The sequence below is a fragment of the Neolamprologus multifasciatus genome, chromosome 1 (genome assembly GCF_963576455.1).
Source record: "Neolamprologus multifasciatus chromosome 1, fNeoMul1.2, whole genome shotgun sequence".
NCBI lineage: Eukaryota > Metazoa > Chordata > Actinopteri > Cichliformes > Cichlidae > Neolamprologus > Neolamprologus multifasciatus.
In genome coordinates, this window is record NC_140439.1 from 38491062 (window position 1) to 38507242 (window position 16181).

General features: G+C 46.2%; 1 protein-coding gene and 1 long non-coding RNA gene across 2 annotated transcripts; one reads left to right on the top strand and one right to left on the bottom strand.

The window, feature by feature from the left end:
- The first annotated feature begins 382 nt into the window (after positions 1–382).
- Positions 383–9407, top strand: LOC146526272 (uncharacterized). The gene is made up of 2 exons (XR_014874157.1): positions 383–1618; positions 4864–9407. It is a non-coding gene; the product is annotated as an uncharacterized LOC146526272 (long non-coding RNA).
- On the bottom strand, positions 5891–10332 carry mex3b (mex-3 RNA binding family member B). The gene is made up of 2 exons (XM_085160018.1): positions 10110–10332; positions 5891–8610 (listed from the first exon to the last, which is right to left on the bottom strand). Exons 1-2 carry the CDS (start codon positions 10330–10332, stop codon positions 7202–7204), a joined length of 1632 nt encoding a protein of 543 aa, XP_085016144.1. The 3' UTR covers positions 5891–7201.
- Between the last annotated feature and the right edge of the window lie 5849 nt (positions 10333–16181).

Genomic DNA, 16181 nt, shown 5'->3' on the forward strand with positions numbered 1-16181 from the left:
ATGTGCTGGAGTAAAAAAGTGCTTTCAAATAAAAATACTGATGAGAGGAAAACTGATTTCACATTCTTTTTCTCTCCTGGCCTGCAGACGCATGGACCTTCTTTTAGTGAATCTGCAACCACAGAAGCACTTTGTGAACTCCATGTGTTGCACATTTGACTAAAAACACTTGTCAGCTCTTTTCCGCAGCCGTGAGATTGCTTCCTAATAATATGGTTTATGGGGCCAGTTTCTGCGGGCCCCTGTTGGATGTTTCCATTTTAAACTTATCATTAGAGCCGGCTCTGTCCACATTTACTATCTTGCAGCGAAGCGTGTGTTTAAGCGTCAGTGTTTCCAGCAGGACCACATGACTCGGGATGCACAGGGAAAGGAGGTGGGGGGAGGGGAGCGAGCAGCAGCTGTACGACGCACAGGAGACGATCCCGTCAGCTCCTCGCACTTCCAGCAGGTTGCAGTTAAAATTAAATCAGGGCGTGCACATCAGGTTCTGACCGAAACACTGGAATTCATGTGTCACGCTCTGCTTTCATGTTCAGTGTGTTATTAAAGGATCAACCAATGTGGATGCTCACTGAGAGCGCTTGGCTTTGTGCCTCCGCAGTAGAAACTTACACTCCTGCACAAAAACTTCCCGACCACAATGACATTACTTAGAAGCTCTGAGGCAGCAGGAAGCCCGAGACTCTGCTGGATTCTCAGAAACAGTTTCACAACGTTTCCCTGCGATAGCGGCAAAGTCCACTTCCTCTCATCGTGGAACAAAACAGCAGCCAAACAGTTGCTGTGTGTCAGTGATTTCTTGGTGCGACTGCATTTATGAAGCAGACCTGCTTTGACCTGAGGCTCGACTTAAGAAGAAGAAAGTTATCAGCTGAGGTTTAGGTCAGGTCCGTCGGTCAGTGTTGTGCCCTCACTCCCATCTCATCCAATATGGACGCTAAGCCTTTAAAGCCGCCAGGGCTTATCTTTATATTTTACCTGCTGTAGAGCCATTCTGGGGAGCATTTCAAGAGGCTATACATCAATACAACCGTTATATACCAAGTTTTAATAATATCTATGTATTGAGCCCATAGTAACTACACAAATTGCAAAAAAGTGCAATAAACTACAAAAAAATTGAAAATCTTTTTTTTTTTTTTACACACAGGTTTAAACTGCATCCATCAAAACTGCAGATGCAAAAAATAGTTTCCAACCACAGAAAGTTTATTCTGAGTGTTTTCATAGTTTCATTTTTGAGACGCACTCGTTTTATAAGCTGCGGAAAAAATGAAAATAAATATTTTTGCGCACAATTTGCAAAAAAAACCAGCATCAAAATAAACCATTTCCAACAAAGCAGAAACTGTACAGGAAGGCATGAAGTCACACATGACACACAAAAACCAGTAAACCTTTGAAAGGCCTTGTAGGGAAAAAAACTACGTTTCCCACGAAATGACGTCACTTCCTGTTTTCGCTGGTAACGGCAGACATGCTAGTTCGCGCTGATGTTTATTCCAAGTAGGAAGTGCTAAGAACTGCTGATCGGATCGTGTTTCTGGACTGTTCGTTGACAGCAAAGCCAGTCGTGGAAGGAAACAGCGACCTGGGACAAGCTGAGCGCTGTTATGTAAGTACGTCTCCTCCATTTTTATGTGAAGGGAAATGATTGCGCTAGCTTAGTGGCGCCAATTCTACCGGGATTTAAAAATAGTTACGGAGTGCGCATGCTCCGACGGGCTTAAAACGGTTAAGGAGGCTGTAACAACTCATCGTTTTTCAACATGCATCATTTGGCAGTTTACTATTTTTTCAGCCACACTTACACGTGTTACATATAACACTGTTACAGTGACTAGCAGCAAACATCAAAAGCATGCATTTTTAATGTCTCTGCTATTTGGGCTGATTGGGACCTGAATGTAAAAACAAAGAATTACTTTAATTAATTTTATTTTTGTTACCTGATTGTTGTTTGTGAGAAAAATGATCCACATATGAGGACATTCGCTCCAAATGTGGATAGAACAGTAGCAATAACGTCCTCGTGAGTGGATATCAGGCCCTTGTAGAGGACAATTTAGTATTTTGGTCTGAACAACCCTGAATGTGATGCCCACATATGCAGTGTTGCCAACTCCTCAGTAAGGAAAATCGCTATTGGCTGTCCTAAAAGTCGCTAGAAGTCGCTAAATGACGTCATCACCTAATTTGCATAATTGGTCATGCTAATGTAATTGTAATCTATGTTGTTGGAGAGAGAAATAACATCGTGGAAGACACATAAAGTGAGTAAAAAACGTCCTAAATGCATTTAGAATTTATTTAGAACTACAAATTAAATTTCTTTTAGCAATTATTGTTTTTTTAATGTCACAATTCCAACCCTGCTCCTTTACCCGGGCTTGGACCGGCAAAAGTGACCCGAAATAGGCGCTCTGGTGGAGTTACTGTGTGTGTGTGTTTATAAGTAGTTTTAAATCTTGTGATCCTCAAAACAGCTTAATAGTAAAAGAATAAAAGAAGAACTTACTGCGTTACAGCACCCGCTGCTTCTTGAGAGTAAAAGCGATATGCGCTTTCACGTCTTTTTTTTAGCGACTTTTTGTAGAAAAAAAGTCGCTAGGGGGTCTGAAAACTCGCTAAATATAGCGACAAAGTCGCTAAGTTGGCAACACTGCACATATGTGGACGTCAGGTCCTAGGAGGCTAACAGAGTCACACGACAATAGGAATCAGAATCGGCATACTTTATTAATCCCTAAGGAAATTATGTAAAAAAGATAAGATAAAGATTAAATAAAAGCTCTCCAGGCAGCGCCTCCTTCACAACGACCCGTTCTTTCACAGGTGTTTGTGGCCAGGTGCTGGATTTTATACACCTGTAGCAGTTGTTGTGACGAACACAACTGATCACAGAGAATAACAGACTTTCTGTCATGTGGGTAACACATCCGCCTCACACGTGAAACATCCCCAGTTTGTTTCCAGGAGGAGACACAGAGCCGGCCTTTGGAGGTCACGAGCTGGTGTGACTCCAGTGCCGGTTCTTGGCCTGGATAAATGGGAACGCCGTGTCAGGAAGAGCATCTGGTGTTAATCTGTGCCAAATCAGTCATGCAGATCCATCCACTGTGGTGAACCCTTGGAAAATAAGCGAGCAGCCAAAAGTACCTGTGTGATAAATGGTCGGTTTCTTATGCAACACCAGATCTTAGGTTACGGTGCTCCATCGCGACCTACAGATTAACGCCAACCTCACAAACATGAGAAACCACACCGCACATCCACAGCAACATCTCAACACAACGCAGCCGAAGCAGCCGCACGACTAAATCAGGGACTCAAACATTCGAGTTTGGAGTGTGCCAGGAGTGACCTCATTGTGGGATTGCTTCACTGTGTGTTAAATGAAGATGATGCACTTGATGCTACATGACTTCAGACGAGTTACTGAGTTATGAGCAGATGGCCGACACAGAGTGAACTGAGAAGGAAAAAATGTTGGATTTCTTAAAAATCACAGCAAACGTTTCATTACTGACGTCTTTTCTCAACAACTAGATTTGGTTGAAGATTTGTTCCAGAATGAAATTTGTGCCGACATCACAGACTGTTCACTGGACCTCCTCAGACCTTCTGGCTACATTTGTGTAAAAGAATTTTCTCTGATAATGTCGTCTATCAGTTAGAGATGAATAAAAAAATTTCTTTTGTGAGAAGAGAAAGAAACTCATGAAAAGCTGAGACCACTCTCAGATACTCAAACCGATATCCTCGAACTCTGGACCTCGTCTTTTATCTTCCAAGCTGAGAACCAGAAAGAATTTACAGCTATTTAAATGCAAATGGAATTAAAATATTTGTTATATTGATAAAACGAACACCTGATGAAAGAAGCCTGAGCACACAGTGTCTGTCAGATCCTGCTGTATTAAATACAAACACATGACCTACAATAACAAGAAAAATCCTTTCCCATCTGAGTGAAAGACGTCCGCCTGAACCGCTGTCGCACAAGGACGTGACATCAGCACGCGTGGAGCTCTTTGGACGGAGGGGGCGGGGTTTGAACCGTTTTCTGGAACTGATCTGGAGCTTGTTGTTAGTACTTCTTCCTCCTGGCGCTGTCCCAGGACCCAAAGGTTGAGAAACCAGCCTTTATTTCCGCCCTCCCCCAGGTCGGCTGGCGGTTGGTTAATGTGTAATTAGAACCAGATTTAATGGGAGAAATGATTATCCCAGGAGCTGATTAATGATTTACTTTGACCTCCCCCGGCCTCGTCTTCCCAGGTACGATGATTCCGTGTTTTTCCTTCTTTTGTATCTGGCTGTGAGATTTTTTGATTCTTGGACATCTTTTAAACAGACATCTTTTTCTAGACATTATTAAACCAGTGAGGAACCAAAGCAAATGACCACAGGTGCACACAGAACCCGGGGCCTTCGTTGGTTTAATTTCCCGACCTTTTTCCCAGTTTAACAAAACGTTTAAATGAATTAAGCCACGGATCAGTGTAACCGGTGTGATTCTGCGTTGTGTCTGATAAAAAAGGTAAAAGAAAGAAAGGCCTCCAAGTAAATAATTTGCCCGCTCCAGCTCCTACGACCAAATACAAACAGTGGTGAAGAGGGTTAGCTCAACCCACCACAACTTCCAAGCTAGCAAGGAGTATATATTCATGCTAGCATTTATGGCGCCTAAAACCCATTTATGATACACACATACTACACACTTATAACATCTAACAAAAACAGGCTTAATAATGACAATAATTGAACTAAAATCACAATCAGAAACATCCAGGTGGCTAAATATGCATTATATGTGTGTTTTAAAGTGTTGGAAAGAAATGACACCCACTGTATTTATAGGGTTGCACCAAAGAAGAAGAAGAAAAGAATGAGGAGGGGCTCTAACTGATAATGAACATAACTACAGGCTTGGAGGTCCTAAAAGTCAGGTATAAAAGGAACAGTTTGGGGGTTTAGGACACATTTTGTGTAATTATAACAATGTGATTTATGACCCTGTTACATCAGCACATATCTGAATCTGACCAAACACCTGCTCAAAGTGTTGTCTCTCAATCAGCTGATCGATCAGCGATTCTGTAAAATGATTTTAGGGGACAATCAGCTGTTTCTCGTCTGTGACGTGAAAGTTTGTTTGAACTTCAAGGATGTTCACTTTAAAATGACGGAGAAGCAGAAAACACAGAAACTGTTGAGTAAATCTGAAGTAAGAAGACTTTGTAGGTGTTTTTCTCTTCAATGACTCACGTTGTAGGCGATTAGCTGTCAGTTAACCAAGTGTATCATATTTAATACGAGTTTTTGAGGCGTCTGCATCATCACTGTAAAAACCTGAATGAATCACAGCGTTCATTTTTAAGACTTAAACTCTACAAAAATACCCGATGTAGCAAAATTATATCAAATAAAACTCGTCTGTACAAACTTTTCTGAAATTTTCTGCCTTTTTTTCCAGGTTAAGTTAGCAGGTCAGCACATTTTAAACCAGAGCGCTCTACAGTACAGTAAACGGGTCCCAAACGACCCAATGAGCTGACTGCTTTTTCACCAACTGGTTTTCTAAAACGCGACCAAGCTTTTTCAGATCTCTCAGTATGTCCCGCTTCATCAGTCCACCAAAGCCCACAGGAGCCAGATTACGGTCTGCACACCAGCAGATCTGCATAAGAATGGGTCGCACAGCTCTTCTAATTAGCGATAAGGCAGGCCGAGTCCCACCGTCAGAGCATATCCTCGATAATTAGGCTGCGGCGATAATCCCGCCACCTCCGAGCTTCTATCAGGGAGCAGAGAGGGGAAAACTATTAGGACTCCGACGACGATCCACATCGACACGTGAAGGATGGACGAGAAGCAGACACCAACATCGATGTACCATTTTTATTGGACTTATATAGAAATACTTAAAAAAACATGAAGTAGCACCATTACTTTTTTTTATCATGTATAACTTTAAATGTCAGAAAAATAAAACTCTTGATACATTTTCAAATCTTGTCTCAGCAAATATAATATTAGTATTTGACCATGAGGTTAAAGGCCCTTTATCATAAAATAAAATATACTTTGTTCTTAAACTTTGCTCAATAAAGTACATTTACGCTCAAGTAACTTCACCTACATATACATAAACAAGTGGTAAACAAATGTATTAAAATAGAAATACTAAAACTATAGTGGTGCAACAGAAGCCTGTAATTCCCACTGGAATCTAATTCATACAAATTTTAGAAAGCATAAACGGTTTCTTTGTGTTCAACTTACTAAGTTTTGTACATTTCAATGTTTCATAATAATATAGAATAAAATATGCTTTATATTACGGAATAAAAAATATGCTGGGTGAAGCAGATTTAAAAGACTTTTTTTTGCTGAACCTATAAAAACTCCATCCCAACAGAATACTGTCAAATACACATTTTTGTGGACTCGGATTTGCTCCCACAGTCGTGTGATATTAAAATAATACAGTGATCAAATGCCGTAAGGCCGTACTAAAAAAAAGAACAATATTTCAACCCAGCTACAAAAAAGTTCACTGAACTTAAATTAAAATATCTGTAAACATCTTTGCAATAAGAAATATAATCTTTCAAGTCAAAAAAGAATAAAATACTTCAATCTGTAGTAATGTCATTTAAAACTTTCAACTTGTGGAAATTGATTCTATACATATATATGTAGGATATGTTGTTGCTCTCCCTCCCTCGCGTGGTTTCTGACCTCGAGCTGCAGTATCTGTTAGGCCGGACGCCCTCCACGTTTCCCAGCCGCCGCCCCCACCCCTCACTACACTTTGATCGGCAAACCTGGAAGGCTCGTCCCGCCGAAACGGTCTACAGGTGGACCCCCGTACCTCCGTCCTGACCCCAATGTCTCTCTTCGCTTCATAAATATAGTGTACAATTAACTAGAACTATTGATTACTATACTGTAATATTTAAAACATGCACTTAGATGTTGAAAATATTTCCCCAAGCTACAGTACGTTATTCACAACTAGCCCACAAAGGCTGTCTGTCCCTTCTTCTGGATACTGCAGCCTCTCTTACATACATATGTATATCTATGTACACTTTCCAGACTGACGATTGGCTGATCGTTAAAGCGGTATGAAGAGTCTGTTGTTGCTATTGTAGTCGGTCTCGCCGCCGAGACAGTCCAAGGGTTTCACTTCTTATGAAAATATACGTATAGCCTGAGTGACGCCGGTGTGGCAGACGGGGCATTTGGGGTCGCTCCTCTCGCAGATCCGATTGGCACATTCCATGCAGAAGAGGTTGTGCCCGCAGGGAACCAGCGCCGCGATGACCTCGCTCTCGAAGCACACCGAACAATCGCGACTGCCTTTTCGGCTGGTACCCGAGGAGGTGGATGAGGAGGAAGAGGAGGACGACGATGACGCCGAGGAGTCGCACGGGACCCCGGGGAGGTGGGGGCCCGGCAAGGACGCGATGGAGCCGGAGTAGCCGGGGAAACTGAGTGGGCCTCCGCCCGGGTCGCTGCGCACCCTGCGGGCTAACGGGTGCTCGGCGGGCCCGCCGTTGTGGCTGTGGAGAGGAGGCGACAGGCGAGGCTGCGGGGTGCAGCCGTTAACCCTCCTCTGACTCCCCGCGATCCCGTTGGCATTAGCCGAGCTGTTGGTGGGGAACATGGCTGAAGTGGAGGTGGGGGAGCTGCCTCCGGTGGAGGAGGGGGTCATGCGACTGTCGTATGGGGACCACAGGAGGCCTGGCGGGGCTGGTGTTGGGTCAAACCCTGGCGAGGAGTCAAAAGTCAGATCAGTGCAGTCGGGGGAGATGACGTCGCTTCCGTAAACAAACCCGTTGCCGTTGGTGTTGACGTTGATGTTGTTGTTATTGTTGTTGCCGTTGTTGTTGGTGGTGGCCGTGTAGCTGAGCGCGGGGCTGGGGGGGCTGTAGTCGGCCATGCGCGAGCTGTTGTTGCCGAAGTAGGAGTCCGTGGAGGCGCTGCCCAGGGAGGAGGAGGAGTCGTTGCGGTAGTTGGAGAAGGGTTTGCGCACAGAGGTGGGGGTCATCCCCGCGCTGGGCTTGGACCACAGGGTGGCGTGTCCGTGCAGGTCGAAGCCCACATCGGTGCCGTTGGCGTGGAAGTCGTTTTCGTCCTGGAGCTCGATCAGGCCTCCGGTCCTCATGGCGATGTGGGCTTCGATTTCTTCGCGTGCTCGGTCCACATTCTCCGGCATCCCCGTCACCTCGAACACCGGCTCCTTGTCCCGGCTTGGGGTCACGATGTAGGTGTGGGTCTGCTGCTGGATCCGCTTGATGGTGGCGCCCTTGGGCCCCACAACCAGCCCGACCACGCGGTAAGGCACCCGGACCTGGATGGTGGTCTGTCCAGGCAGGTTAGGCGGTCCAGGGACCGGGGTGCCGCTCCCGTTCAGGCTGGTGTTTTTGTTCCGGGAGGCTCGGATCATGGAGAAGTGCTCCGCAGCCGAGATGATCTCCCTCCTGGCCATGGCCACATCCTCCCTCCTGCCTGTCACCACGAAAACGGGCTCCTCGCCTCGCACCGGAGTCTTGATGTAGGTGTTGGTCTTTGCTCGCAGGGCTTTGATCTTGCAACCTGAGGCAAAGGAAGCAAAAGAAGAAAAGTGAGGACGTAGAACCTTGAAATGTGGCACATGTTCTCAGAACAGATGTTGCGTGTTTGTTGTTGTCTCTCAAAAAGTGCGAGCGGCCTCAAAAAAGCAGGCGAGGAACCCCTTTAGAGAAGAACAAATCCAAACCACATGCCACCGCCACGAACATACAGCAGGACAGAAAGAACAGCGAGCAAGTCTCCTTCAGCAAAACACGAGGACGGCTGCTGCGAGACACGCTGGGGAAAAAGGGGCAAAGCTACGTAAAGACTTCATATCCTGGAAGCTGAGCTTTAACTCACATTCCAACGCCCTGAAGCACAGGCACACATCTTTATCATCAAAAAGACCAGCTGAGGAAACAGCCAGGGAAGAATGACATAATTAGCCAAGCGAAGCCAGCTGAGTGGGACAGGGTGATATAACCAGCAGAGGAAGGCGAGTCCAACTAAACCAGTTTAAATCCCGAGTTAGCGTCAAACTGGTGCAGGTTAAATAAGGATAGTCTCCCGCATTAAAATAACACCCCCAGGTCACGGCTAGTCCACCATTTTTCCTCTCCGTGCTTCTAGCCTGACTTAACCCGACGCAGGGGGCTGGGTGATGGTGTTGGATGTAAACAAGCCTACTGCACAAATGTCCCACTGTGGCTGCTGTAAAGTGTCCTTACAGTTCCTTTTGTTTTTGTGGGAGCAGCAGCAGCAGCAGCACAGGGAGGGGAAAGATTCCGCATATGTAACCAAGCACCAGTCCCGCCCTGCAGCCCTACAGCTGGAAACACTGAGAGATCTGTGCAGCTATGGGCGTCTGCAGCCTGCGAGGCAAGGTAACATCGTGACCGCTGTCCTAATTCGATCCGATCACCATCACAGCCATTAAGCAAAGAATGTGTGAGGAAAACACACGCACACACACAGTGACCTACAAACACCACATGATGATTATAATAACCTCTGTCCTGTCAGCGGTCATCGCCAGGCTTCACCCAAAACAGCTCAGATTTCATTTTAATTCTTCCAAACCAAACTCCGTTCATTTTGTCAAATACTTTAACAAACGCGTGGCTGCCTGCAGAGCACGCACGACAAACAGCACGACTTTGGTGTCTTTTCTGAGCTGCTTCCTGCTTCTCTTCAGTTCGGCAGCAGCAGCACGGGCTGTTATTAATCTCAATAAGCACTTATTCCAAATGTCAACTTCTTGAATCGGTGCGCGCTGCCGCCCACCGCCGTGTATTTATAGAGAAGGAACAATGTATGACTAACTGGCGAGACAGAAACTGAAGCCCGGAGGGGAACAGGGAAGCCGAATTCACCAGCAGAGCTGCAAATGTAGCCTGAAAGCAAGAAAAGTGACACATGCGCTGTGTGAGTGTGCTGGCATTCAGTCCTCCCACACGGGACACGGTGCTGTTTGGGTGCATGGCCGCGCTCAGCTGTGCTGCAAGACAAACACCGACCGTCTCACACACACAAACACACACCTTGTCTGCCCACGATCTCAGCCACATGCTCGGAGCTGGGCACCGGGACGCACTCCGTCATGTTGACGCTCTTCTTCCGGGGCTCCTGGCCGTTGTCGTACAGCGGGTTCTCGTCGTTGTCCAAGCCGAGCAGGGAGAGCTGGTCCAGGGCGATCTGCAGCGCTCTCTGGTCGTCCAGCGCGTCTCCCTGGACGCTGCTGTCGGCGAACAGCGAGCTGGGCATGTTTGCGGCTTCGCAGGGTTGCGGGTGGAAGGCAGAAAATAATACAGGAAGGAGGGCGAAGAAAGGAGAGGGGAAGAGAGGAGGAAGAAGAGGAGGAGGAGAGGGGAGAGGCACCGGAGCCGGTTCTCAAAGATAACTGGTCAGTGCAAAGAAACCAGTGCGGCTGAGGAGGGGAGGGAAAGCAGCGCAAAGGAGCCACAGTAAAACCATCCACCCCCTTTGGTTTCCAGGCCGAAGCTGGACGTCCCGGTTCGAGCCGAGCCGTGCTGCTGCAGGAAAACGCGTGTTTATTCCACAGCGGTAATAATCCGTGCTGGCTTCCCCTCAGCTCCTCTGTTGCTTCTGTCTGAGTCTTTGCAGAGCCAGACAGAGAGATGTGCGGGTGACGTCACCGCCTGGGCAGGGGCGATGCGGTGCCGCGGCTCGTTTGCATATCCGGGATTCGATTGGCTGCCCGCAATGACTGGGCGGGCCCGCTCGTACGGGCACGCCCACCTCTTTGTTCCCAGTCTTGCTCTTTGTGTCTTTCCCGGTTGGCGCTGCTCAGGCCGGCCGGCAGGAAGTGGAGCTGTTCACGCGTTCATCACGCATCACATGTGTTCTTTCCCCGAGGATCTCGGCCGCTCTTCCACTCCAGTCAGCATTCTCGTCTTTTCTCTTTAATTTGACCACGCAATAATAATAAACTGTAAATGAAAGATGGACAAACACAGCCACCTATGATGTCATCATTTACCTCAGCGTTAACAGAGCCAACATAACTCTCTCACCTCGTATACATATGTGTGCAGCATATGTATAGAGTGCCTGAGTACTGTGTGTGTGTGTGTGTGACAGTGTGTGTGTGTGAGACAGTGTGTGTGTGTGAGACAGTGTGTGTGTGACAGTGTGTGTGTGTGTGTGTGAGACAGTGTGTGTGTGTGTGAGACAGTGTGTGTGTGTGTGTGTGTGTGTGACAGTGTGTGTGACAGTGTGTGTGACAGTGTGTGTGACAGTGTGTGTGTGTGTGACAGTGTGTGTGTCCCCACAAGTTTGAAGGCATTTTTGAGACTCAAAATGTTGTTTTAGTGTCAGGGTTACAGTTAGTTATGGTTAGGTTTAGGTAACTAAAACTTAGGTAACTAAGGGTTAGTGTTAGGTATTCATTTTTCAAGGTTACTGTTAGGGTAAGGGGCTAGGGAAAGCATTATGTCATTAGATGTCCCCACAGGATATGAATACCCAACATGTGTGTGTGTTATCTGTTTGTTTATGTGGTGGAAATACAGTTTCCAGCTGTGCACAGCCAACATCGTCATGTTTTCTCTGTGGTTCTGACCCGCTCCACTTACTGTTTATCCACATTGTACAGAAACTTGCTGCAGTTCTGCCTGGGCACAGCAAGGGGGAGGGGGCACTGCTAATCCTCATTGTTTTGGAGTGAATGGAGCTAAAGAGCTAAAATAATTATTTCCATCTGTTTCTTGACAAAAAAATCCACATTTATTTTAGTCATTGCAAATCCATCGTCAATACTTAACTGAAGTGAAATAAAATCGTCCTTGCAGTGAAGCTGATTTTTCCTCTGATGCCTCAAATAAAAATGGAGGATACTGTAAAAAGAAAGGTTTGTGGTCCATTATACTCACAGAAAGGTATTTTACTGCATTAAAAACCTGAAATTAGGAAATGTGAAAGTAGAATGATTGTTCTCTATCAAAAACATAATGAGCTGGTGCGCTCAAGAGCGCCCCCTGTGGAAGTTCACTGGTGTGTTAGGTAATCGTAGCGTCTGAGCCACAGGTGACCTGATTATAACAGGCGTCTTTGAACTCACCAGTTTCTGCCTGATGTTACTAGTGACGGTTAAAAATAACTGTTTGTTCTGCTCATCACGACAACGACACAGTTCACAGCATTAGCATCTATTTGAGTTTCTATTGGTGCAGCTTGGACGTAGAGTCGGTGCGTGCAGTATGAGCGCTGAGGGTCTGGGCATCCTCTTCAGCGCTTCATCTTTGTAACAGGAAACACAAAAATGTGAATAAAGTGGAGCGAGGCTCTCTGGCTTTCTCATTAATGTTTAACCCATTAATGAGAAAGCCAGTAACAATGGAAACAGTTTGGAGGGAGTAACCTGATTAGATATGCACGTCTTACCTGATCACTAATCAATGACAGTGATAACAGCTCTGATGTGTTCAGCACAGTTCAAACTTTGTCAATCATGCACATATTTCTAATAATTTACACGTGGGTGACGAGTCGGAGTGAAGGCGAGGACGGCATCGTTATTTTAAAATGAGAAAAACCTCAGCAGCACTTCACTGTGTGTCTAATGTACAAGAAAACACACATAAGACTGCGTCACCAAGTAGGAAATAGAGTTATGTAGTAGGGCTGGGCGATATGGCCTAAAATCCATATTGCGATATAATTTGAAGCACGTGCGGTAACGATATATATCACGATATATTCTTTTCTTCTGTATAATGTATTTTCCACACTATAAGGACTTAAAATCCTTTAATTTTCTCAAAAATCGAGTGTGCCTTATTTATGAATTCTGGTTGTGCTTACTGACCTCGAACCGATTTTGTTGTGCAGAAATCTGTTAAAAATGTTTTGATGGATTGTCAGAGCATTACAGCTGCCGTAGTGAGGAGCTTCGCAGAGTAATCTGGGTCCTAAACTCCGTCCACTTCAGGTCCCAAAGTCAAACAAACACTGAGAGTTAAAAACGGTCTAAATTCTTTCATCTTTAATTAAATCATCAGCGTTGCTGCTTTAGCAGGTGTAACAATTAAGTTTAACATCCATGAAAACAGAATTTAGTCAATTTAACGGAGTTAGAAGTTAACAGGAAGTTAGCTCGCTAGCTTCCATCTAAACATTTCATACCATGTTCTGACTGAGAGATTTCTGAAACTAATTCAAACGTACAGCTCTGCTACAACTTCCAACATAAATGAAGACAGAAAACTAAACAACAGTGACGTTTGCAGGGTTACTGAAGTTGGACTAGCTGGTATATAATGTTGTGCTACGTGATTGCTAGCGACACAGCTATGTTAGCATAACATTAGCACAGTGAAGCTGGAAGATGAACGCTAACTTTTTTTCCACTCGATAAAAGTTAACGTGACGGATTCTGGTGGTCAGGGACAAATGCAATCATAGCAGGATGCTATACACGGGCCAAACTTAAGTCAGGAGAACAACTGAGATTATTCATCCACAATATGAGGTTAGTTATTAATATACTGCAACAACATGGGAACAGAGCAGCTGCGAGAGAATTCAACATTAATGAATCAATGTTACGGAAGTGGAGGAAGTGCAGTTTTTGGCTTTCCCCATATTTCAAAAGTCCTTCATCTCTTTGCTGTGACTGTCGCCATAATTTGCAGATGATAATGGTTGTAGCCACTGCGATGCTTTCGACCAAAACAGGCGCAGCTTGATGACATCATCAACATGCCCTATCGCGATAGAGCGGTATAGTCAAAATCTCTATCGTTGGCCAAGTTTATATCGTTTCTATCGTATATCGTTTCTATCGCCCACCCCTATTATGTAGCCATCATGTACTTCTATACATTTTCGAGGAGTTTGGTCACAACCATATTTCTACATAGCAGATGTGTCTGTGAGGGTCGGGAGGCTGTATTAGTCGCTCAGTCCTGTCACATCATCTGTGCTGCATCGTGTCAGCACGAGTCCCCGAACAGATACTGTAGCCTGAGCCAATGAGCAGCCTGTCATACATCAGGTTCATCAGAGACTGAACTCGCCTGTGTCTCAGCAGCATTTTGCAGCGCGCTGTTATGCTGGTGTACGCTCATGCTCAACTGTATTCTCTGAAGTTTAAATATTTGTGTCCTTTTTCTACTTTTTGAATAAACTCCAGTATAAAAACTGTATTTGGTAACATGAGATCAGTGCAGCGCTGAGACGGACACACGGAGAGCTTTTTGACCCCTGCCTCTTTCTTCAGTTGAGCGCGGCATCATGAAGCTGAAAGGTTAAGAGCGCTGCCGGGCGATGAGGTGGGAGAGGCTGGAGGATGGTGGAGGCGGTGGGTGGGGGCTGTTCGGTCAGGGGGCCTTTGACCAACACAAAGAGGATTTCAAGCCGATTCAAAAACCGTTGAGACCAGAAGCATTTTGCTTTGTCACCTCACTCCAGGAGCACAATGCCGATGCTAATGAGGAGGAGCCGGAGGAGGAGATGCGATGGGATCCTCTCGTTGATATTTGACACCTCAGCTTCCCCCTTCCCCTTCTTTTCTGCATTCAATAAATGCGTTTCATACTTTCTTAAATCCTCGAGTACATCTGTGCATCTGCACGTTTGCGATTTCGAGTCGAGCACACGTGCGCCGTGCGCGATTTATCAAATGTCTCTTACATCATCCCTTCCTTTCTGGATCTGCGTGGCTAACTCATCCACCGAGTGCAGAATCAAATATTTATCTGTTTGTGGCTACGCTGAGCTGTTGTGTTTGAATAAAAGGCCTGCATTGCTGCTGGCTGCACCTAACCCTGATATGTGGAGAGCATTCCAGAAACATGAAACCCTCCCCGTTCCGCTCTGAAGCCTCCCCTCTGTTCGTTGTAGAGAAATGACCCAGAGCAGCACTTCTTGCAGCTGCGTTTATCTACATTTCCCTCTCTGCTCGTGTTCATTCTTCTGTAAAATTCTCCCTAAGCTTTGGAGGTCCGAGGAAATAAAGTGCCACCGCGCGGGCCTCAGTTTGCCCCGCTGCTCTTTCTTAAACCCAGACGGACAGCGATCGCAGCATCACGGCTGATCTTTGTTGTTGGGTATTAGGCGTTAGCCAGCTGCTGCTTAGGGGCGATTACCCGTATGCCTTTTAATGAGAGGAAGAAAAGCTTAGCCCACTTTAACCCGGAGAGCGACGGAGACAGACAGGGCTTAGCGATCGCTCTGCCAGTCGCTGCGCCGCGGCTGCAGGGCTGCAGACACAGACACTGGGTCACGGTAAGCAGTAGGTCACAGGATACAGAGCAGCCTGTCGGCGCGCCGCTCCTCGCTCCGGCACCCTGACCTCACGTGTGCAGGTACAGGACGTTAGCGAGGTAATGCAGATCACAGCGCTGTGCTAATAGCAGACCCAGTGCGGCTGTTCCAGCTACAGTGTTCAAAGGCCCTGAAAGTCTTCTTCACCAGTGGCACCTTCAAATCCACCCTACACAACGCCAACCACACCTAAAACCTCCATGTTTGAACTTTTCAAGCTATTTACCACCATCAGAGGTCTACACACTTGTGACGAGCAGATATTTGAGCCACACAGACATCTTTATGTATCAGAGTAGATACTTCTGTCTGTCTGGTAGAAATCAGCGGGGCCTGTGTTTGGGCAAGTCTTCAGATTAAAGCTGAAGAAGAAGAAGAAGAAACTTCCATCTGTTTACTTCGGATGCCCTTCCCGACGGGGTCAAACCGGAGATCGCTCATTGTCAGGTGAATGTGTAAACCACTACACCGTGGAGCCTCCTGAAAGCTACGCCTTTGTAATCTTAGTCCTAATCTGTTTGGGGTGGATGACGATTGGCTGAGCCTGTCTATGGGTGGAGGAGGTCACCTGCTGATGATATCAGTGACTCAGGTATTCACCTGAGCGTTCAAACTCCCAAATACCACAACAAGAGTTGAAGGATTACTCGGAGCATGCTGCACAATCGTCTGATCCACGCGTTGGTGTTCTGGTCCGGTCGTGGTGACGTGTTGCGTGCTCGCTGCTCGTTTGAAAGGCTGATGTGTGACTGTACGCAGCAGCTGTTTGTGAGCTTTGACGGGAGACGCTGTGGCGGTCAGAGCAGCACGCTCCGTTTTGCGTAACT